The sequence below is a fragment of the Scomber japonicus genome, chromosome 9 (genome assembly GCF_027409825.1).
Source record: "Scomber japonicus isolate fScoJap1 chromosome 9, fScoJap1.pri, whole genome shotgun sequence".
Classification (NCBI taxonomy): domain Eukaryota; kingdom Metazoa; phylum Chordata; class Actinopteri; order Scombriformes; family Scombridae; genus Scomber; species Scomber japonicus.
The window spans coordinates 37,383,228-37,406,453 of NC_070586.1; the positions used below are offsets into that span (position 1 = coordinate 37,383,228).

The 23,226-nt window shown below is 40.7% G+C and overlaps 2 protein-coding genes across 3 annotated transcripts in view; both read right to left on the reverse strand.

The window, feature by feature from the left end:
- Positions 1-2,155: 2,155 nt before the first annotated feature.
- ccdc125 (coiled-coil domain containing 125) lies at positions 2,156-19,423 on the reverse strand. Its single transcript, XM_053325615.1, has 12 exons — positions 19,384-19,423; positions 18,355-18,607; positions 17,545-17,603; positions 17,370-17,456; positions 15,428-15,505; positions 13,112-13,197; positions 12,932-13,014; positions 12,716-12,828; positions 11,878-11,982; positions 5,307-5,481; positions 4,144-4,256; positions 2,156-2,545 (listed from the first exon to the last, which is right to left on the reverse strand). Exons 2-12 carry the CDS (start codon positions 18,593-18,595, stop codon positions 2,156-2,158), a joined length of 1,530 nt encoding a protein of 509 aa, XP_053181590.1. The 5' UTR covers positions 18,596-18,607; positions 19,384-19,423.
- Positions 19,424-19,978: 555 nt separating this feature from the next.
- rad17 (RAD17 checkpoint clamp loader component) overlaps positions 19,979-23,226 on the reverse strand; it is a 57,223-nt gene continuing 53,975 nt past the window's right edge. For both annotated transcript variants that reach the window (XM_053326042.1, XM_053326043.1), the window contains exon 17: positions 19,979-21,308. In XM_053326042.1, the coding sequence (XP_053182017.1) occupies positions 21,125-21,308 (184 nt within the window). In that variant the 3' untranslated portion in view covers positions 19,979-21,124. The remainder of the gene's footprint in view (positions 21,309-23,226) is intronic.

The window sequence follows — 23,226 nt, forward strand, 5'->3', positions numbered from 1 at the left end:
TTGATACATCAGAAAAACAGAACTTAATATTTGGTACAGAAACCTTTGTTTGCAATTACAGAGATGAGACGTTTCCTGTAGTTCTTGACCAGGTTTGCACACACTGCAGCAGGGATTTTGGCCCACTCCTCCATACAGATCTTCTCCAAATCCTTCAGGCTTTGGGGCTGTCGCTGGGCAATATGGACTTTCAGCTCCCTCCAAAGATTTTCTATTGGGTTCAGGTCTGGAGACTGGCTAGGTCACTCCAGGACCTGGAGATGCTTCTTACGGAGCCACTCCTTAGTTGCCCTGGCTGTGTGTTTCAGGTTGTTGTCATGCTGGAAGACCCAGCCACGACCCATCTTCCATCCTCCCCTCGATATGGTGCAGTCGTCCTGTCCCCTTTGCAGAAAAGCATCCCCAAAGAATGATGTTTCCACCTCCATGCTTCATGGTTGGGATGATGTTCTTGGGGTTGTACTCATCCTTCTTCTTCCTCCAAATACAGCGAGTGGAGTTTAGACCAAAAAGCTCTATTTTTGTCTCATCAGACCACATGACCTTCTCCCATTCCTCCTCTGGATCATCCAGATGGTCATTGGCTTCAGACGGGCCTGGACATGCGCTGGCTTGAGCAGGGGGACCTTGTGTGCACTGCAGGATTTTAATTTGCAGGATTTTAATTTGAATCCATGACGGCGTAGTGTGTTACTAATGGTTATCTTTGAGACTGTGGCCCAGCTCTCTTCAGGTCATAGACCAGGTCCTGCCGTATAGCTCTGGGCTGATCCCTGACCTTCCTCATGATCATTGATGCCCCACGAGGTGAGATCTTGCATGGAGCCCCAGACTGAGGGAGAATGACCGTCATCTTGAACTTCTTCCATTTTCTAATAATTGCGCCAACAGTTGTTGTCTTCTCACCAAGCTGCTTGCCTATTGTCCTGTAGCCCATCCCAGCCTTGTGCAGGTCTACAATTTTATCCCTGATGTCCTTACACAGCTCTCTGGTCTTGTGGAGAGGTTGGAGTCTGTTTGATTGAGTGTGTGGACAGGGGTCTTGTATACAGGTAATGTGTTCAAACCGGTACAGTTAATACAGGTAATGAGTGGTGAACAGGAGGGCTTCTTAAAGAAAAACTAACAGGTCTGTGAGAGCTGGAATTCTTACTGGTTGGTAGGTGATCAAATACTTATGTCATGCAATAAAATGCAAATTAATTATTTAAAAACCATACAATGTGATTTCCTGGATTTTTGTTTTTGATTCAGTCTCTCACAGTTGAAATGTACCTATAATAAAAATTACAGACCTCTACATGCTTTGTAAGTGGGAAAACCTGCAAAATCGGCAGTGTATCAAATACTTGTTCTCCCCACTGTGTCAGAATAGAACATCTGGCCAGTACTGTATTATGTCACATAAAACATTAATTATCAAATTGGGCTTGTATTGTGTGAATGTCAGTAACATTTTTAAAAAATAGCATCAGTAATTATCTACTGTTCTCTCTGTATTAATGTTAATTAACAAAGATAGTTTTGCTATTTAAGCCTCTATACTGTTAATACACTAACCACTTGATGAGTTTTCCAGCCATGAGTAGTGTCTGCAGTCTTCCTTTTCAGGCTGCCATGCACTCACTGCTAATTTTCATGCTATGAGCACAGCAATGATTGGAAGCAACCCAAATGAGCATATCAACATTTTTATCAGCTCAGATCTTCTTTCATCTAGATTTTGTTGGCTGGACAGTCAGAGAAGGAAAATCAATCTCAAACTATAGAAGTCGGGCGCTTCAATGATGCTACACTCCTGGGGCGCTTCAATGACGCTACATTCTTGAGTAAAGCTGCTTTGTTAATAATTATTTCACTGTATGAACTGTATGAACTTAAAGGCTACTGCCACTCTCTCACTTGGGAAATGTGTCAATCTTGCTGTTGTGTGATGGTCATAACTGTTTAATGAAGTCAAAGTTGACATTTGTTTGGTCAAGGTGAAACAGTGTCTGAAAAGTGATGTTTCATGTCATGTAAGTGCTCAGCTTTGGTGGGCCCAGGCTCAATTTAATCCCTAGATCCAAATTTTCATCAATCAAACTTTGATGTTTCTGTCTGTGCCTCACAATCAGTGCGGACTCCTGTGGTTTGGGTCATGCAGTCTGGTAGATCAGGACTCTAATAGATCTGATTGTTGGATTTCAGACTGGTGAGTGCTGTGGTTAGACACCGGCTGGCTGTTGACCTGTGATAGCCCCTGCAGTGGTTGTCCTGACTGATGCTGAGAATCTGACAGCTCTCGTTGTTGCTGAGCTTGAATGTTGAGCTCTGACAGGACTGGTGGTTGGATCTTGAACACTGACAAATCAGATGATTGCTGAGGTTGGCTCTGGTTTTTTGATGGTTCTTGTGGTTGCTTTGATGAGATCCTGGACTCTGACAATTCTGGTGGCCAGTAATGTGAATCTAGATGCAGCTGTCTCTGTAGCTCCTTAGCACTGTGGGCTAGCATGATGCTCACCTTCCTCTGGTGTGCCAGCTCCTCTTCCTTGTCATTTAACTACAGCAGGAAACACACCATCAGTAACTTACATTTTCTGGAGACAAAAATCCTAAGAACAATACAAACAACACAAACACAAAATTTGCTGTAGTGTACCAATATTCACACTAAAGTCAGTCATAAATAATGTTTTAGAACAGATGACTGAGAAAGTTACATTCAGGTAAGTCTGCAATGGGACTCTGTTGCCCTGGTCTTTTTTGAGAAATATGAACATGAATGTTCAGGAATTTGTGCAGGCTTCCCACTAAGGCCTAAGTAGATTTCAAACAATGTGTTTGTTGGATTGTCTAACAGTGTCTGACTGGTTTTGTAATTTTCTGACACTTTATAAAATTGTGCAGTGTGAAATAGGGCTGGACGATTAATTGAATTTTAATCGCGATATCGATTTTGGCCTCCCGCGATTATAAAAACGTAATAATCGACTTAAAACGATTATTATTCTGCCCGGCGCAGCGCACCTGTGATATAAATCCAACGCCCCCGTCTTTCCCAGCAAGTTCTGTGTCCCACCCCTTATGTTAGACCCGCTGGAGGAACGGTGTGTTTCTGCGCAGATCGCCCGCAGTCACTCTCTAGCGCGCGCTCTTGCTTGTTCGCTCCAGACTCCGGGAGATTGTGTCTCATTTGCGGGCGTCAGGAAGCCGCTATCAATATGCAGAGAGTTGGGATGTATGGATTACATAATATATTAATTTCTGTGCGTGAGAAATGACAGGTGTGGCGTGAGAGCGTGTGAACTGCTTGACGCAGTGCACACCATGGCAACACGACCAATTTGTTTAATAAGCTCGGCAGCCAGGGGATTTTTTTTTGGTAGGTTTGGCTATTTATTTTTATTCATTGTTTTTACATATTGCTATTATTATTTCCAATTATTATTACATATATTTTTCTTGATTTTAATTTATTTCTGGTTGTGGTGTTCAAATATATTTCAAGTTGAGTTCTGGTGGTTCAATAAATGCTTATGTTTACACCTCTATGAATAATCGTGTTTTATAATCGCAATTTCAATATAGATCAAAATAATCGTGATTATGATTTTTGCCATAATCGTCCAGCCCTAGTGTGAAATGCAGTGTGAATTAGGCATTGTGAATGGAGGAGTAGAAAGAGAGGGTCAACCTCTTTTTACATTATTCACACAACTATGTCTATCATTTATTATATGAACAGCACTATGAATGGCTTTAAGGGCAGCCTGCTATATTTGTACAATTACTTGTGTCAAGACTCAGCACTGTTAGAGAGAGATCACAATGGGATGCAGACAGGTGGAAGCCAAAACAAATGAAAGTTTACGATTGGTCAAAAGCTGAAAAAAGGGCACTGAGGAGGAAGGAGCATGGAACTTCTGAGACTTTTCCAATGAGCTGTCTCTTAACAAACTCCTCTCCATGATGGCTCCCCCTTCACATGTGTGACCAGTCAGAACAGAAACACTTCTGATTTAAATTAGCGTCAGGCCTTAACAAAACCGGAGGGGAGGGTGTTCCATTTACTTTCTAGTTCATGGGGATGGTACAGACAAGGACCTCATAGGAGTTGTGATGTGCAGATAACCTGCTGATGTAAGAGGAAATACTAACCAAGTCCAGCAGTCTGTAGAGAGTTTCTAAAAGTTCATCAGACATCTTCGTCTCCAAACTGGATGGCAGCAAATCTCTTAATTTCTGACTGATTAAAGGACTCCTGTTAACACCTAGAAGGAAAGGACAGATTGTTCCACTGGTTGCAATAAATGAAAATTATGAGGCTTTCAGGTGAAGGATTAAATATATTTCTTATTGGACATACTTGTTATTATTACAATATAATTATTATAGTTATTGTTGTTATTATTGTGCTTATTTTGTCTCTCTCTCCTCTATCTCCCTCCTTCTTTCTCTCTCAACTGGTCAAGGCAGATGGTCGCCCACCTAGAGCCTGGTTCTGTTTGAGGTTTCTTCCCATTACTGTGGCTCAGGAGGTAGAGCAGTTGTCCACCGATGTGTCCTTGGGCACTTAACCCCAAAATGCTCCCGATGGCTGCGACAACCGTGTGTGAATATGTGAGTGAATGGTTCGTCTCCTCCTGATGAGCAGGTTGGCATGCTGTGTGGTAGCCCCTGTCATCAGTGTATGAATGTGTGTGAATGTGTGAATGTGACATGTAATGTAAAAGAGCTTAGCACTAGTATAGCCCATTTACCATTTAAAGGGGAGTTTTTTGTCTCTGTTGCCAAGTGTTTGTTCATAGAGGAATGTTAAGTCTCTGTAAAATAATGAAAATGGTCTAGAAAAGTCTATGAAAAGTGCCTTAAGATAATTTATGTTGTGATTTTGGTGCTATATAAATAAAACGGAACTGAATTAAATATAGCTTCATAAAAAATCAGCAACACTGACCACCACAGATTAGACTGACCGTACACCACTACGGTGTCCATAGATATAACTATAGTAAATCCCTGAACCAGACAGGTGCTCATTCCTGCCTGAGAAGCATTCCTGTACAAAAAAAAACTATTCACCTGGATCTATCTTCTTGTGTGCTTTAGTGACAAATTAATGTTTTCCATCCTCATTGAGGACTGAACTTAATTGTTAACTTATTGATACAAAAACAAGTATTTTAGGGTTTCATGTGTGTCATAATGTCTGTGATTGAATTAATATAAAAAATGAGAGCTTTAATCCTTCTGTCTGGGAAAAACTTAGTTGGTCAATATTCTAATTCTTGAAAAACCACTGATTTGGGACTACTCACAACCTTTAGTGTAGCATGCTGGCTTATTGTCAGGCTTGCAAGGATGGGATTCGAGGATGTTGGCTTCAGCCATCAGCAGAAAGCGTTCACTTCGTTTCCTCAGCTGCTGTTCAAAGGCAATGCGAAACGCATCCGCAACCATCAGTGCCTCCTCTCTCCTTGAACACTGAGCATCCAACTGGAAAATACAACCAGATATACAACAACAACAATACAATCAGATACAGAGGTATCCAAATACTTCAAAATAACTAGTTTTGCATTTCTCAGTAGTAGCTGTAGGCTACAGTCAGACAGGAGGAACAGAGAGCACCAGTCAACGTTTTACACTGAAGTGGTGGGTGGAAGCAGGTTTAGTTAGGATTACATTATTCAGAAATTCTAATATACAAATGAACCAAAGTACTCACAGTATTTCCGTTGAGTCCTCAGCTCAGAGAATTTTAGACAATTTTAATGAAGAAAGAAAGCACTGTAAGTAATTACTTTCAATTTGAATTTTGACATTACTAATAATTGTAGTTAGTACAGAGAGTGGAATACACGTGTACAATGTAATCTACAATGCAAGTGGATAGCAATTAATATCAGTCACTTTACTTATTAATATTCTGTTTTTTTTTTATGATTAATATTTTTATTGAGGTTTTTGATCTAACAAAAAATAAAACGGGACAGCACAGCAAAAAGACGATGAGGGAAAAAGGAAAAGAGAAAAAATGGGGATAAAGACAAAAAATAATAACAGATCATAATGTGTTACATGCTCAGCGATGCTAGATGTCATGTTCAGATTGGTGATCATATCTCCTAATCAGGCTCTTTCATGTTGGACAAATATCATTCCCATTTCGAATTAAAGCTTTTCACTCTGTTTATTAGTCTGTATGATAAACCCTCCAGTGCAGCTAAAATGGCTAAGTGAATGTGCCAGAGGTTGACGGGGGGGGGATGCCTTCCATTCTGAAATAATAAGTCCTATAATCTTCGTAACATTACTGTGAATCTCAAACCAGAAATCTTGTATTTTTCGACAGCTCCACAGCATATGAATCAAGGTGCCCTCCCCGTTCTGGCATCTCCAGCAGTCTGGGTCTTGTTTTAACTTGACTTTATATAGCTCAGAGGGGGTCCAGTATACTCTGTTCAGGATCTTGAATTGGACAAGCCTAGTTCTGAGTTCTCTGGACATCTTTTTCATGTTTTGTAAGATCCTACTCCACTCCCTGTCTGTGAAAGTAGCCTTCAGATCTCCCTCCCAAACCAGTCTAAGGCAAGATGCACCTTTGTCTGAGCATTTTAAAACCATTGAGTAGTACACTGAAGCTTCATTTTCTACCGAAAATTTTCATTATTTGTGTGAGGAAGCTTGCAGTGGGGGGAGGTGTTGAAAGAGACCCAAATGTGTGGAGTAACAGGTGTCTGAGTCCAAAACTGATTCTGAGGCAGGTGGAATTGTGTCTTAATATCAGAAAAAGACTTGAATGTATCCCCAGCATACAGGACTCCAAGGACCAGGATTCCCCTGTCGACCCATGAGTTCCAGAGAAAAGGTGATTTCCATATGCAGAGTTTAGGATTGTTCCATATGGAGGCTGCAGTGTGGAGGTTCACATTAAAATTGAATATGAAGGCCATTCTTTTGCACACCCACTGTAATGGTGAAATAATAGGATGGGTCTGTGCCTCTAATGAAAGCTTAGTGGTGATGTAATGCATTGGGGGGAGTGGGTTACACAAAGGACTTTCTAGACTAAACCATGGGGGTGCTCTCTCAGGAGGTAGCGCCCAGTGCACCAAGTGTCTCAGGCTGAATGCATCATGATAAAAAAGCAAATTTGGGACCCCCAGTCCACCTTGATCCACTGGCCTCTGTAATTTCTTCAAGTTTAATCTGGGTCGCTTATTGTTCCATAGGAATTTGTTGCATAGCCTATCAAACTGCTTAAAATATTTTGGTGGGATCTTCATTGGCAGTGCCTGTAGTAGGTAATTAAATTTGGGGGTGCAATTCATTATTACATTGACCTTGCCCCAGAGGGAAAGTAATAGTGGAGACCACCGTTCTATATCGATCTTAAATTTGTTCAGAAGGGGCTCAAAATTAACCTGGACCAAATCATTCAACAACGGGGGGAAAAGGATGCCTAAATATTTAATACCTGACAGGGGCCAAGTAAAATCACCAGGTTGGAATAAGGTCTTGGGACAGTAGGGTGTCAGTGGGAGTGCTTCTGATTTGGCCCAGTTCAGTTTATATCCAGATAATTTGGAAAACAATTTAATGGTTTTAAACAGAGCAATGAGAGAGCGTTCTGGCTCTGTTATCAGGACTAAGGCATCATCCACGTAAAGCATCAGTTTATGACTACTACTGCCTACTTGGATACCTGGAAAGTCAGGATCCCTGCGAATAGCCGCTACTAGAGGCTCCAGCGCCAGTGCAAAAAGTAAAGGGCTCAGAGGGCAGCCCTGCCTAGTGCCTCTTTGGAGTTCAAATGACTATGAGATTATGCTATATGTTGTCACTGAAGCTTTAGGGATGGCGTATAAGAGTTTGACCCAGCTAATAAATATCCTGCCAAAACCAAAGGCCTCAAGGGTGGAGAACAAATATTGCCACTCCACCCTGTCAAATGCCTTTTCAGCATCCAATGAGAGGGCCGCAGCAGGAGAGGTCACGTTTCGAGAGGTCCACATGATGTCAATCAAACGTCTAATATTATCAGTTGAGCTCTGAGAGCGAATAAAGCCAACTTGGTCGGGGTGTATCAGGTTGGTTATCACCTTATCTAACCTTACAGCTAGGATCTTGGCACGAATTTTACTGTCAGAACCAATCAAACTGATTGGCTTATAGATTTACAGTCTAACGGATCCTTATCCTTCTTTAAAATAAGAGCGATTAATGCCTCAGACAGTGTGGGGGGCAAGCTGCCCATATCCAGAGCCTCACTATACATCTGCAGAAGTAAAGGGGAGAGCTAGAGCTCCTCAACATACACCTTAAAAAATTCTGCTGTGAAGCCATCTGGGCCTGGCGCCTTACTAGATGGAAGGCCTCTAATAACATCCACAATCTCCTCCCTTGTGATTGCCGCATCAAGCAGATCTACCTGGTCCACTGATAAGGTGGGGAGAGCAAGGGAGGTCAGGAATGCGTGCGTCTCCTGCTGGTCAACTTGCGCTTCTGACGAGTAAAGTGTTGCATAAAACTCTCTAAATGTCTTATTTATCTCTCTGGGATCACGCGTAAGAGCACCACCTTCTGTCCTAATTGCTGCTATTGTGCTCCGAGCCTCTCTCTGTTTAATGTGTCTAGTCAGCAATCTTCCTGCTTTGTCGCCTTCTTCAAAATATTTTTGCCTAGCTCTGAAAAGGGAAAACTCAGCCTTCTGAGTCAGAATGGAGTTAAGTTCATATTTTAGTCTGGTCAAATTAGTCAGATTTGAGGGGGTCATATTTTGCTTAAATATAGCCTCAGCAGCATAAATCCTCTTCTCCAAATCAAGTTGTTTTGTCATGTTAGATTTCTTTTTGAAAGAGGCGTATGACCTCTGATAAAAGCCTTAAACGCTTCCCATGCCATCCCAGCAGATGGTGCTGAGGCCAAATTAGTTTCTATAAAAAGATTAATTTGAGCCCTTAATGATTCTTTGAAATTTAGATCAAGCAAGAGGCTGGAATTGAACCTCCACCTGGGGGACTTAGGGGTACTGCAAAAGGGGACCACAGAAAGAAACACAGGAGCATGATCAGAGAGTAAAATGCTACCAACAGAGCTAGATACTATGGAGGAGATACCAAATCCAGAAACGAAAAAATAATCAATCCTAGAAAATGTATTGTGGCGCGGGGAGTAGAAAGTATAGTCTCTTGTAGTTGGGTTTAATAGCCGCCAAACATCAACTAAACCAGAAGCTTTGCACATTTTGTGCATAATGGAAACTGATTTGCATTGACGCTGTGATGGGGTGCTACGGTCCAATATGTTATCCATAACCTGATTAAAGTCACCCCCCCTCAAGATCGGGTAGTCTCCCATATAATTGAGTTTACACTCTAGTTGCCCAAAGAATGTGGGATCATCAATATTAGGAGAGTAAACATTAGCTAATATTACTTTATGGCCCTGAATCTCAGAGAGAACCAACAGAACCCGTCCAGCCTCATCAAAACTTTCTCTGATACATTTAAATTGTATTTGTTTGTGGACTAGAATTGCTACCCCCCTGCTATGGCTATTCCAGCACGAGGCGGAGACATGACCAACCCAATCTCTGCAAAGCTTTCTAGAATCCTGAGTCAGTAAGTGAATCTCCTGCAGAAACGCTATATCACATCTTTTTGACTTGATAAATGTTATGACTTTTTTCCTTTTGATAGGGTGATTAAGACCTCGCACATTCCATGTCATTAGTTTCAAGGTCCTTCCTTTATCAGCCTGCATCATTGAGTAGGTCTAGTGACCGATGTATGTAGGGGACACGACCTATCATTAGAACCACCATCGCTGAGCAATAAGCACCATGTAAAATTGGGGGAAAAGAGAAAACAAAAAACAAAAAGCAAAGCAATGTGAGGGGGGAAAAAAAGTATGTATACATACACACATATATATGGTGACCATGAACTGTCGTCACCTGTAGGTGCACAAAAAGCACCAAACCTAACACACAAAAAACCTGGTCAGTGACTCTGAACAGTCTAACAGCTCACGAAGAGGGCAGTCAAGCAGCAATAATTATGTAACTAATTGGTATGGGCTACATCAGTACAAAAAACAGTGTAAGGGTCATAAGCAATAAACAGTCAAATATAACCATAATACTTGGAACGAGTTAGTTTTAAGTATATCTCCACCCATCCAGCGAAACGTATGTAACATAGTCTATCTGAGGTATGTATGTCTCCCTCTTAGGCCCTTATCAGCTCTAGGTTGATCTATAAAGCTAATGGAAATGATGGAAAGGAGCAGAAGAAAAAAGAAAAAAAAAGACAAATGTATCTCTCCTCCCAGAAAACAGGTGAAAAAATAAGTGAGTGAATAATAAAATGGCAACAGTATTAGACCAGTAACAACAGAATCAGATCGCAACCTAAAATGATGGGGATAAAGCAATAATGCCTCCAACTAAGATAATGAACGAAATAAGTAAGTTAAATTTGAGTAACTTAAGTATCTTCCATATTCAAGCGTGTTTAACAGTGTAAATGAGAGACGTACAGGTCAACTGGATGGTTCTTCTAGGTAACGGCCAGAAAGTCAATATGCTCTTACGGGGGCGTAAGAGAGCGAATGAATTCCAGTGCTTTTTGGGGTCTGTAACTCGCGTTTACCTTCCGCCGTCCTCAGGGTGAGCACAGCTGGATACATCACGGAGTGGAGAACTTGATCCGACGCTCATGTAGCAGGTGTTTGCTCTGGTTAAAAGCAGCCCGTTTCTCGGCGACAAGTTTGGAGTAGTCAGGAAAGACCATGATGCGGTGCTCGTCCCAGTCCTTTCCCATCTTCCGCGCAGCTTCGGAGATTCGTTCCCTGTCCTGGAATCTCAGGAATCGAGCAAGGATCGGTCTGGGGGGCTGACCGTCAGGTCTACGTCTGGCAAGGGAGCGGTGTGCGCGGTCAATTTCGAGGTCTCCCTGAAAACCAATGTTCAGCATCTGTGGGATAACTTTGCGTAAAAACGCGAGTGTGTCCGGGCCCTCGCATCCCTCCGGTAATCCAACAAAATGTAGATTATTCCGTCGGCTTCTATTTTCAAAGTCATCCAGCTTCTGTCGCAAGATTTCCACCTCACTTTGAGTAGTAGGGGGATTGGTTTCCAGCGCCTGATTAGCGTCTTCCAGGAAATCTATGCGAGACTCAATGTTGTTCAGGCGCGTAGCAACGTTAGATAGCTTGGCATCCACAGCCCGAGTTCCTCTTGGGGACTGGATAGCATTCAGCTTGTGCTCTTGAGTCTCTGAAGTTTCTTTCAAAAGTTCATAGATGCTCGATATGTCCTTCGCCATCTGGTCGGCAGAGGTAGCTCCGGTGCTAGTGCTGGCGGGGGGAGACGGCGGGTTGTCCTTAGCCACGGTGCTATCTTTAGCTGCGCTATCCTTGCTAGCTTCACCAGGTTTGCTAGTCTCTTGTCGTCGTGATGCGGACTTTTGCTGCTGGCTAGGCATCGTGACTATATGAATATAGTTACAAAATACTCCAACGTGAAATATGTCACTCAGGCGTCAAAATAAAGCACTGTGTAACCCTTGGTTTAAATAAAATAAGCTACTCGACTGCGGAGCCTCCGACTAAGCTGCCATCTCCACTGCCTGCATCACGTGACTCCAATATTCAGGTTTTATTGATATTACACCATGGGCCAGATGCATGCACGAAAAAACACACACATATGCCATGTAATTGTCTATGTGGAAGAAATTAATTTGTTGTTCTGCTGTAGTAAATTAGGAGTAATGTATTAAGCTGCTGCTGATATTAACTCAACATTCCCTGCATCAGTACTGACATGGTGATGAAAGAACCAAAAGTTGGATTTGGCATGTGAAGAGATTGGATGTAGTTTACCTCCTGTCGTAGCTGGACAAGCTGCTTCCTAGTGGCGGCTGCTGTGCGACTACATGGACATGCTTCAGTAACACTGAGACACCTGCAGGCACCCAACACTGCCAGCTGGAAAATACACAGGGGATGAAGACTACTACTGCATCAACTGACTACAAACTACTCATAAATTATACACAAGTAAAAGACATACCTCATGTATGTAACCCATGTCAGAGTTCAATCTATGATTAATAACAACAGCTGAAAAATCTCACAATACTGTTACTGCAACTGTACTGTACTGCTATTGACTGTTGAGCCACTTAGCTTCTAGAAAAGCTGAAGGACCAAAACCTGTTTATTGATATTTATAACTTCAGACTTATCATAAGTACTTATTAACAGTGCTTGATTGATTATTATCTATCTCAAGTTTTACTCATGGGAAAAAAGCACATGTCATGCTGTAGGATCTTTCCCAACCTGGCAGTTCAAAATATGATATGGCAAAGAGTAATATTGGAAGAAATGGCGATGGCACATGGATTTGAGATTAATGTATTACAGTATGTTTGCTCCAGTTGGAGTTCCACACTGGGACTTTTAAAGTGAATGTACGAAGGAACACTCCCTCTGGGTGAGGGTATCTCAAAGGACAGCTATGGACATGACCTAACCCCCCCCCCCCCCCCCCGTCCAAAACTCAATCCAGTAACCCACGTCCTTCGTATATTTAACTGAATGATATAGAGCATGAAAAACAAATTACTAGCTAATAGAAACAGTATTTATTCTTGATCTGACCATGCATATTGTTACCTTCACTTTCTGTGTGTTATGTTTAAAGGTGCTATCTCACCTCCAAAACATTTGTGTCTCTCTCTGGGCAGTACTGAGGTTTGGTTCCTTGGTAAGTCCTCTGCTCCTTCACATTCAACATGGAGAGAAGCTCCAAGAACTGCTGACTGAGAGCTGCACACAAAAAGGGTCTTACTGCTGGTGACTAACTCAAATGCTGAGGGTTAGAAGCTGCATAGGTACAGACTAAAGTCTTTGATTATTAGTCAGCATTTACCAGAGTTCTCTGCTCGGAGCTGCTGGATCTCACTCTCTCTTTCCTCCAGGTTGTCAGTCAGAGTCTTGTTCTCGCTTAAAATTCTGGTTCAAACCACAACAACAACAACAACAACAACAACAGTGAAGTTATAAAACAATCAAATGAAAATACAGACACAGTATGTGGAGTAAATCTGACCTGCTGTATTTCTGCTCCCAGGACTGCTCAGACTTCTTCATCTGTACCTGGCTGAAGCTGAGCTCCCATTGCAAGCTGTTTACCTCCTGGAGGGGATGGAAGTAGTAGATCATGACTAGCATATTTCAGTTAGTTTTACAGGTTTATAATCCAATCAGAAACCCTAACACACAACTAAACCTATTCTTCCAACAGGCATAGTCTGGATTAACCAGACTACCATGATGATAATAATAATACATTTTATTTGAAGGCACCTCTCTGGGCACCTCTCCGGGCACTCCATAGCAGACAATTATTCTTCAAAAATATGAAGAATTCAAACACATCATCCAGGCCAAAAGCAACACTGTTGCCGCACCAAAAGTCAGGGAGGAATGCTGGCAGAAAATTGTCAACTCTATTAATGCGTAAATTCGTGAGATTAATACAATATTAATTCACCGGACAATATAAACGGACAGCACTCTGATCATTAAATTTCTCTTTATTACTGCACAGACGTTTCGGGTAGAGCGCTTCCTCAGTCCCCTTCCATCCCGTTGATCTCTTATCCAGAACATAACCTGCTCCGGAGCAGGTTAGCCGTTCAGTTTAAGTTACCATGGTGATTTACCCCCGTAAGAAGTGAACCAGTGTTGTCGGATGGAAAGCCCAGGGTTAATCCTGAAGTTACCTCCATAAGAGAAAATCCAGCTTTGCAGCATAGGCTTCAGGACACTGTATAATTAATAGGGTTGCAAAGGGGTGGAAAATTTCCAGTAAATTTCCGGAAAGTTTCTGGTAAATTTCCATGGGAAGTTAAGCTGGGGAATTTTGGAAATATTCCAAATTGGAAACTTTCCATGGGAATTATGGGAATTTATGGCAATTGAGGGTAATTTAGTGGAAAGGTATCATCATTTGATTGATTAATTGGATAAAAAATTTCCACCCCTTCATTAAAAAACAGAACATTATTTTAAGTTGACGATGAAAAAAGGTGCACAAACAATGTCGCTTGATGTCCCTGAGCTGTTGAAGTTATATTAAATTATAAAATTATTAATAATTTAATATAAAAAACAACTAAATGGTAATATTCTTAATGGTTTCACACACAACTCTGAAAAAATACAACAATGTGTCTGTGAAGCTCAAGGCTCAAAAGTCTGGCTTCAAGTTGTGTGCTCTGGGCTCATGAGTGTGGTCCAGAATTATAGAAATCATCTGTGCATGTGATGGAGGAATGCACAGTGCATGTAGGGGGCGTGGTCTCAGTAGCCCTGCAGTAAACAGTGTGCTATGTGAGCATGTGATAGCATAGATATTCAACTGTACTGCACGATATCTGGTTGTTTTAGTCAGGATTATGCTAAAATATTATTTTACACAACTATATTTAAGTTCCCTAATAAGAACATACCTTCAGTTCAGTAAATTCCCGGTTTATTCTCATAAATTCCCGTTAATTCCCATTAATTCCTGTTAATTCCCATGGAAAGTTTCCAAGTTTGAAAATTCCCGGAATTTTGCAACCCTAATAATTAATAAACAAAACAGTAAATAATAAACAAAACAATAGGAGGAGGCAGATCTAAGGGAATGGGAAGGGGTGGTGATGTGGAGGAGACAGATAAGGAGGAAAAGATTGTGGATGGTCTTGAATGTAAACAGGATGATTTTGAAGTCTGTTCAGAACAGGAGTGATGTGGTGGATGCAAGGGGTTCTGGTGACGATCCGAGCTGCAGAATTCTGAACCAGTTGAAGTGTTTGGAGGTATTCGTGAGGTAGACTAAAGACAAGGGAGTTGCAGTAGTCAATGAGGGAGGTGACAAGGCTGTGTACAAGAATGGCAGTGGAGTGGGGGGGTGGAGGCGATTGATATTACGATTGATATTACATATATGGAAATAAGACCGGGTGATGTTATTGATATGTGATTGGAAAGATAAGATATGATATGTCGAGGATGACACCCAGACTCTTAACCTGAGGGGAGGGGGAAACAGAGGAGTGGTTGATGGTAAGGGAAGAACTGTCGACTTTGGCAAGGGTTGATTTTGTACCAATGAGGAGAAATCCTCCCTTCCTGCCTTTTGTTTCTTTGCTGATCACTGCCTTGGTCTTACTGTAAAAAATGCCTCCATTTCATTTGCTCTGGGTCCGTCCACTGTCTCAGACTCACTGATATCCCAGGGTATCAATAAACATCCAACACCACAGCAAACTTTGAACAAGGACTTGAGTGAATTTCTTCAACAAAGCAAACAGACCAAGCCTTTATTTGAGCAGGCTGTGCTTTTATAAGCAACAGACCAAAGGAGCAAAGTCACCTTCTCAAGAGTTCTGGCCGTCTCCTCGCTCTTCTGTAGTAGACTTTTAGTGTGACTCGTGGCCTTGTCAAGGATTGCCTGTGTGAAGAACAAGAGTGGTTTTCAGTCATCAATTCAATGAAGCCAGGGGTCTGCAGGTTTTTTTTCAGTTCATCACTGACAGAAATTAGTTACTCACATCTCTCTGACTGAAGGCAACGAAAGGCAGAGCTGTGACAAATATAAGGACTAGTCTTAGTGATCAACTTACTTTATCATCGTTATAGTATAATAAGAAGTCAGACTTACACAAGTGTGATGTGGAAACCCTAAGCCTCCACTGACTGAAAATGGACTTTACCATGAAGTGGGAGACCTTTGTATCCAGAGTTAAACTTTTGCATTTTAAGAACATAATGCGCCCTATTTTAACAATCTAAATGCATGGTCTGAAGCGTGTGGCACAAGTGCATTTAGGTCATGTGCAAATCCACTTTTCCTAGTTTAATGGCAGAAAAACTGTCCGTTGTGCCAGGCCCATGGTTCAAAGTGGTGGTACTTAGTCTCATAATTAATCATGAGTGTTTTTGGTGTAAAATGCGGTAAATCAATTACAGTGTCATCTCTCTCTATCTCTATCTTTAAAAGTCAGGTGCGCTTACACTGTGGTGCACTGCTATTAAAATGGCGCCTTTGACAAATAGGAAAATGAGTGTTTTTCCTGCAGAAGAAATGGATCTGCTCATGCGTGAAGTGACAGAGATCTCCATCAGCAGTGCTGGAACAATTCTAATGTAGTCTATCTCACTTCATAAATGGTCACATAATTTAGTAATTACAAAACAGCGTTACTTTTACTGAAAAGTGAGTTTAAAAAATAAAATGCAGAATATGGAGTTATAACCCACCAGTCTGATGAGTATAAAGGTGTGTGTGGTTATAATGTATCAGCCTGGTGTCATCAGCTGATTTAATGAACAGTGAATGTTTGTGTGTAATGGCACTGCGCTCTGTGCAGAGGTTGCAGATCTATCAACATATCAGTCCTGCTGCCGGGATTTAATAAACTGAAGGAGAAACTTTTCATACAGTACAAACAGCTGTGGATAACAGACACTGTAAAAATCTCCCACATTCATTAACAAATTAATACAGATGTTTTAACCACAGACTAGGGCTGGGCGATTATGGCAAAAATCACGATTAATTGAACTTTTAACCTCGATTACGATTAATGAACGATTATCTCCACCCTTGATGAACACAATATTTTGTGATATTTTCACACATGAGTATCTTTAGGGAGTGAAAATAAAGATGTTTTAAGGTGTGACGCTGTGGTTAATGTCTAGTTTACTTGATTAGAACTATGTAAAGATCATGGTTTGGGTTCAAATGATCACTAGAGAAGTTTTCAAATTCCTTAAACCTTTACTGTCATGGCAACAGTGAACACCACCATTAATTGACATGAGCAAGATTAAGTCAATTAGAGTTTCTAAATGTCGGTTTCAATTATTTTTCGATTAATTGCCCAACCCTACCACAGACCTACAAATACTTTTCTTCATCAGCAATCACATTAGAGAAACTAATCCATGTTTTTGTTACTTCCAGGCTGGATGATTGTAATTCCTTATTATCAGGCTACCCTAACAAGCCTCTAAAGACTCTCCAGCTGGTCCATGCAGCTGCATCTGATAAAAACTATGAAAATAGATCATATTTCTCCAAAATAGAACTTAAAATCGTTCTCCTCACCTACAATGCTCTTAATAGTCAGACACCATCATATCTTAAAGAGCAAATAGTATAGTTCGGGGTTAGTCACCCTCTCCACATTTTTTTTTTTTTTTTTAAAGATTTTCTCTGGCATAGACACCTTTATTTGATAGTAGAGAGACAGGAAACAGAACAGTGAGATGTAAGATGCACTACTTGCAGTGTGTGTGTGTTGCTCTACCTTCCCCTGTAAGATCTTCAGAGCTTCATATTTGCCTTCTAGGTAACGATGTGCCACCTCCAGCTCACAGTATAATACGTCAATTGCCTGTCAGCACAGCAGAACCATACACTTCAGTATATTTGCCAAGAGCCAAGAAGATAAAGTTATGTCAACTATACTTTCTCTTTCCTACCTCACTCGCTTCCTGCAGTCTGTCTTTCAGCTCGTCTTTGGACATGTCAACCAGGGAGCCTGCTGAGTCACAAAAGGTGAACTCTGGCATTAGAAGTCATAAAAAGTGTGCGTGTGTGTGTGTGTGTGTGTGTGTGTGTGTGTGTTCTTGTAGTTTTATTTATTAACACCAAGATGACCAGAGTACTGGAAATGAACCCAAACAGTAAATGTGTTGTAAAACCAAAACCATGTGCTAAAAGTGACTAACAACCTCTGTATTGCTGTGTGTGTGATACTTCTCAGTGATTTGGGCATTATGAGCAGTTCCTTTCATATTACACACAGTGTTTTGAACCAACATGCAGCACGAGGACTGGGGTTAGAAAAATTATGATTAGAACAATTACAAAATGTAGTATGTTGTCATAAAACCACCTTATAAAGTCATATGGAACACTTTTTCTTAAAATGTCTTTGTAATGACATAAAATTCAACAAAAGATTTTAAACGATTGATTAATTGAAAGCACAACAATATAGAAACTGCAGTGCTCCTAACAACTTATATGTGTAAGTGTCCTCTAATAAAGCGGTAATGCAGTGAATTTCTGGGACTTTTATGCTTAAGGGTAAGAATGAGCTATGTGGAGAGCAAAGCAATAAACTATGGTAATTATGTTCCGTGTCTTTGTTTTCGAATCTTTCTAAGTATAGGTGCATTTGTTTTGTATTTGTGTGAAATGAAATTTGTAGTTAGGGGATTTTATTCATTATTTCTTCATCATTGTTTAGCTCCATTATTAAAGGGTCAATATATAGATATTCTTACCAGTGTGTGGCAGCTTCCAGGGGATTGTTAGCTGCCTCTCTGTAATCTTCAGTCTAGGGATCCAGGTATTCTCTCCTCCCTGGCCACTGCGCCTGAGCAACTCTGCTCTGGGCAGCGTGGCCCCCATCACCCCATTGGAGCTTTGGCTCTTTTTTCTGGTGGAGCTGGATGCTGCTATGACTCCCATCCCATCACCCAGGTCTCCATCCATCATGTCATCATCCAGGCTGCTGGCTTCCATGACCTGCTGTGTCTGCACGAAGTCAAGCCCTGTATTACATTCATCACAATATGGATCTACTAAACGTGTCAAACCACATGAATTCATTCAAAATGGTCAGTTTAACCAAAACACATGTAGGCTACCTTGTTATTTCACGGTGTGAGATTATAGCTGTGGCCCAGGTTAAGCTACTACTACTAATTTAGCTCCTAGTTCTGTTAGTCAGAGCATGACGAGCTATGAAACGTTCTTCCTCAAACTGTTGTTTCTAACAGCTGATATATCATGATACTGTAACTGCAACCTAAAACAGTAATAATTTATATATTTGCAGAACCAAACTTCATACACAAACTTCCTCACAGAACATAGTATCATAACTGTAGCCTATTTCATACATGAGGAAATCATATTCATGATACATTCTTGACCATTAAACTAAAAATCTTTTAAAACATTCTTCATAGAGCAGAATAACAGGTGCTGCACACTGTTGATCTCTTATAACAAAACAGTCTATTTCAATCCTTCATCACAGGATACATCATATTCTACAAAAAGGGGGCTGGACAGACCAGTTGTTCCTTCTCAGTTTGCTTCATTTAATGTTTTACACATGTAAGGAGTTTTAGGTGATGTAAAGCATAACGAATAAGTTAATTACTCTGAATGTTAATTTCATAATGAAGCCTATTGAAACTTCTTAGTCATGGTGTTGATTTCAGTCACATCATCTGGTGTTACAGTACTCACTATTCATCACGGTAGTCCGTTTGAACTACTTATAGAAAAATAATTCGTCTTACTTACAACTCTGAAGAGATAACTTGTGTTCCTTCGATCAGTACAGCCTCCTCCACCGGCACGCAGAATTATAAAGTCAATATAATATGATTATTTAAGCATTTCCTTTTAGGTTAGAACTAGAAGTTTAGCATGTTTTTTATTACAAACTCATACACCAACTTACTTCCGCCTATAGGCTCGATAAGAAATCTATGTTGACACAAGCAGAAACAAAGCGCCACGCCCCGAAACTCATCACTCCACAATACTTCAGTAAATATTTTTAAATTATTTCATTATTCTTTCAAAATAAGATAATCCAATTAAAAACGTTCCCTCGTTATGACCAAATATATTTACAAATAAATGTACAAAAACCTTTTCCGAACATACTCTTCACAATAGTCCTTATTGATGATTGCGTATGTATTGATGAAACAAAACGTAGTAAAGTATTTACGGAAGAATAATTTCTTGGGTTTCAGGACAAAGCAGTTTAGTGAGTGGTGGCTGCAAACAGTCGCCAGAGGGAATATTTAAAAAAGCTTCATGACAAACTGTTGGGTAAATATTGGATGAAGGGGTGTGTGAGGTGGAAGGTAACGATCCCTGTGATCAGGTTTACACACATATTTTTATTCACATGCTTATTTAGATTTACACAGTATGTCCTTCAATAAGCATTCAATGTAACAATTATTATTTTCCAACCACAGGAAACAGTACAAAAAGGATATCAATTAAATGCTGAGCACTCTATCACAGCTTACTCCTAGTTCAATGAACTCTGCCTTTCTCTACAGATGCCCAACAAAAGAACAAAAAACGTGAAGTAGGAAAAACAAGTGCTTGCTGTACACTTAAAACAAATAAACTAACAATATTTCAGCTGGTAGAACTGAAATGTGAGGGTCACTTTGGCAAATTATTACAAGGAATTCCCATTTTTCACAGGGTCAGATTTTTTTATTTTGCCTTAAAAACTACATTCACACATCCATAAACGAGTTGAACAGATCCTATCCTCATAAAATTACCATGAAGTGATGGGGAACAAAATGCACAGAGCAAAACAAGAATAATATATGATACCAATATGTGGCTTTAGTAGTTTGAATGAGGAAAATCAAAGTGCCACAGTAGCTTTAGCTGAACTGTAGAATGTATTTGGCCTCTTATTCCTTACACTTGAAGCATATTAGGAGGGGGTCTCTTCACAGTCAATATGGACAAGGGGAATGATTACAACCAAAATAAAAATATGAGTATGGTGATATAATTCACTTGAAAAAATGGAGACCCATCCTTTAATAGTATTATGATACTGTGTAGAGCTACAGAGTCACATTAATGACTCAGTTTAGAAAGAAAATGAGTTTGCTTAAAAATGATCATATTGGATGCAGATGACCCGTCACTGAGACAACAAAACTGGTGACACCAGAGCTTCATCATTACACCACAGAGGAGGATCAGGGCCATGTGAAAACATCATTTGTGTCCTAAGATTAATCTTACAATGAAGAAAAATTCAAAATACTGACAGTGTACCAACTTTATTCTTAGAATTGTGATATTACTCTTACTTTTTTTTCTCAGATTTCTAAGATTAGTCCAGATCTGAATATATTAAATTGCTCCAAACCTCCTCCATACAGACCCATAACTCAATAAGAAATTCAGACAACAAAAAACTCAATGATGAAAAGGTGAAACGGTCTCACAGTATGACAGAGTGGATGTAAAGCATGACTGTGTGTGCTAGTCACTGTTGTATTCCTCTATCATCAGGTCCTCCTCCTGAAGACTTTGATTTGTAGTAGGTTGGGGCTGACTGGCTGGCAGACCCTCTTCACCTCCTTCCTGACATTCTTCTTTCTCCTCCTCCTCACTGTTGAACACCAGCTGGCCTGGCTCTTTGTCTGTTAAAGTCTCCAGTTTTAACCTACATGTGAACACACACACACACACACACACACACACACACACACACACACACACACACACACACACACACACACACACACACACACACACACACACACACACACACACACACACAGAAAAAAGTCAACTCCTTTCCTGATTGGCTGGCAGAATTTGTATTGTTATTAAACTCAATTATCAATAATGCCAGATGAATCCAATCAGTTAACTAAATATCTTAAAGAGCTCATAGAACACCAGAACACTGTGCTCCCAGCATACAGGCCTACTTGTGGTTCCTAGTATCTCTAAAAGTAGAATGGGAGGCAGAGCCTTCAGTTATCAGGTTCCTCTCCTGTGGAACCATCTTCCAGATTCAGTCCGGGGAACAGACACCCTCTCTACGTTTTACATTTATGCACTATTAATGCATTCACTAACTTAACTTATTCCCTGTAGTGTTTGTGCTCTCTTGCCTCACAGGTAGATACAGAGGCCTGGGGCCATGGATGTTCAGGTCCTGATAGACAGTCGTGCTGCTGCTGTTGTTATCATTATTAGTTATACTCCTTAGGGGTATTGCACAAAAGTAGAATAAAGAAATCCAGGATAACTGAGCAAGCGCGGCTTGATCTAGTCTGACCTGCGCATCTTGGCTTATTCGGTTGCACGTTTGCTGAGCCAGGATGAAAAGGTGCGGTTATGTCAAGCCAGGTGTAGATAGTTGGGATAAGTGCGTGTTCACGGCATTCTCAAATAGACCCACGGCATCGATCACAGAATCACAGATTGGAAAATGGAAAGGTGTTGCGCGTCATTCTTCACGGCCGCTGAACAACAGCTCCTGATGGAGTTTCATGATGAGGTTAAAGAAATTATAAGAAAAAAAAGGCAACACAAGCACTGTAATCAAGGAAAGGGAGAAAGCCTGGCAGACAATTGCGGACCGGCTCAATAGCGAAGTAGTGCAATTAATGTACAATTAATGGGTTAAGTATAGCTCAGTGGGTAGAGCACCTGCCCCGTATGTTGAGGCTACAGTCCTCGCTGCAGACGACCCTGGTTTGAATCCTGCACCAAGCGGTCCTATCCTACTTGTCATTCCCCCCTCTCTGTCTCCAGTTTTCCTGCTCTCTCTACTAACCTGTACATCAAAGGTAAAAAGCCCAAAAATATACTTAAAAAAAAAAAGTACAATTAATACAACAGTGCTCCACTAGAACTGTCAAAATTACAATTAAAGGACTGAAGAAGTTACTGTCCAAGCCCACTAATCAACAGTTGTACACTTTGATTTAAATGTGACAAGTAAAAGTGCATGCTACTCAGGAAATATAATTAAGTGCAAACAATTATTATAATTAGGTGTAGGGCAGGGGGAAGGCACATCTGCAGCTGCAGGATGCACTTCTGCAGATGAGGAGACAGTGTTGCTGGACTCCAGGCTTGAGGTATCATGTCAATTTTATGGAACTGTCTTGCTCATTTAGCCCATAATGGATATGAAGTCAGTGATTTGGTGCTAATAGAAAATAACGTGTAACAGGACCCAGATGCTGCTCAGCCTCAGAAGCAGCCAAGTAATATGGTGAGTATCGGCTAGTAAATAGTACAAAGTAAATCTACTGTACATTATACACAATAATGATACCACATGAATGACTATAAAATGACTGTTGCAATTAAACAGTCAACAGACTTTAATGAAACGACAATATAGTCTATCTGTAATATTTTAATGCAGGATAATTAAAATAATGCAACATATTTAGAAAGACCATGGAAATGCTGTAAAACCCATTAATTTGTCACATGATTGACAGTAGAACTGCCAGATGAATCCCTGGGAATAATCTTAGCCTGGTTGTTAGCCTGGTCTGGAGCAGGCTAGCTGCAGAGAATAAATCACCATAGTAACTGGGCCAGGATAAATTTAA

What these genes read in the sequence shown, in the direction of transcription:
- ccdc125 (XM_053325615.1), bottom strand. Translation starts at nt 18,595, where the DNA reads ATGGAAGCCAGCAGCCTGGATGATGACATGATGGATGGAGACCTGGGT. An exon ending in GAGACACAAATGTTTTGGAG is followed by an intron (nt 11,983 to 12,715) that starts GTGAGATAGCAC and finishes TGTATTTTCCAG; the next exon opens with CTGGCAGTGTTGGGTGCCTG. An exon ending in TCTACAGACTGCTGGACTTG is followed by an intron (nt 2,546 to 4,143) that starts GTTAGTATTTCC and finishes TTCCTGCTGTAG; the next exon opens with TTAAATGACAAGGAAGAGGA.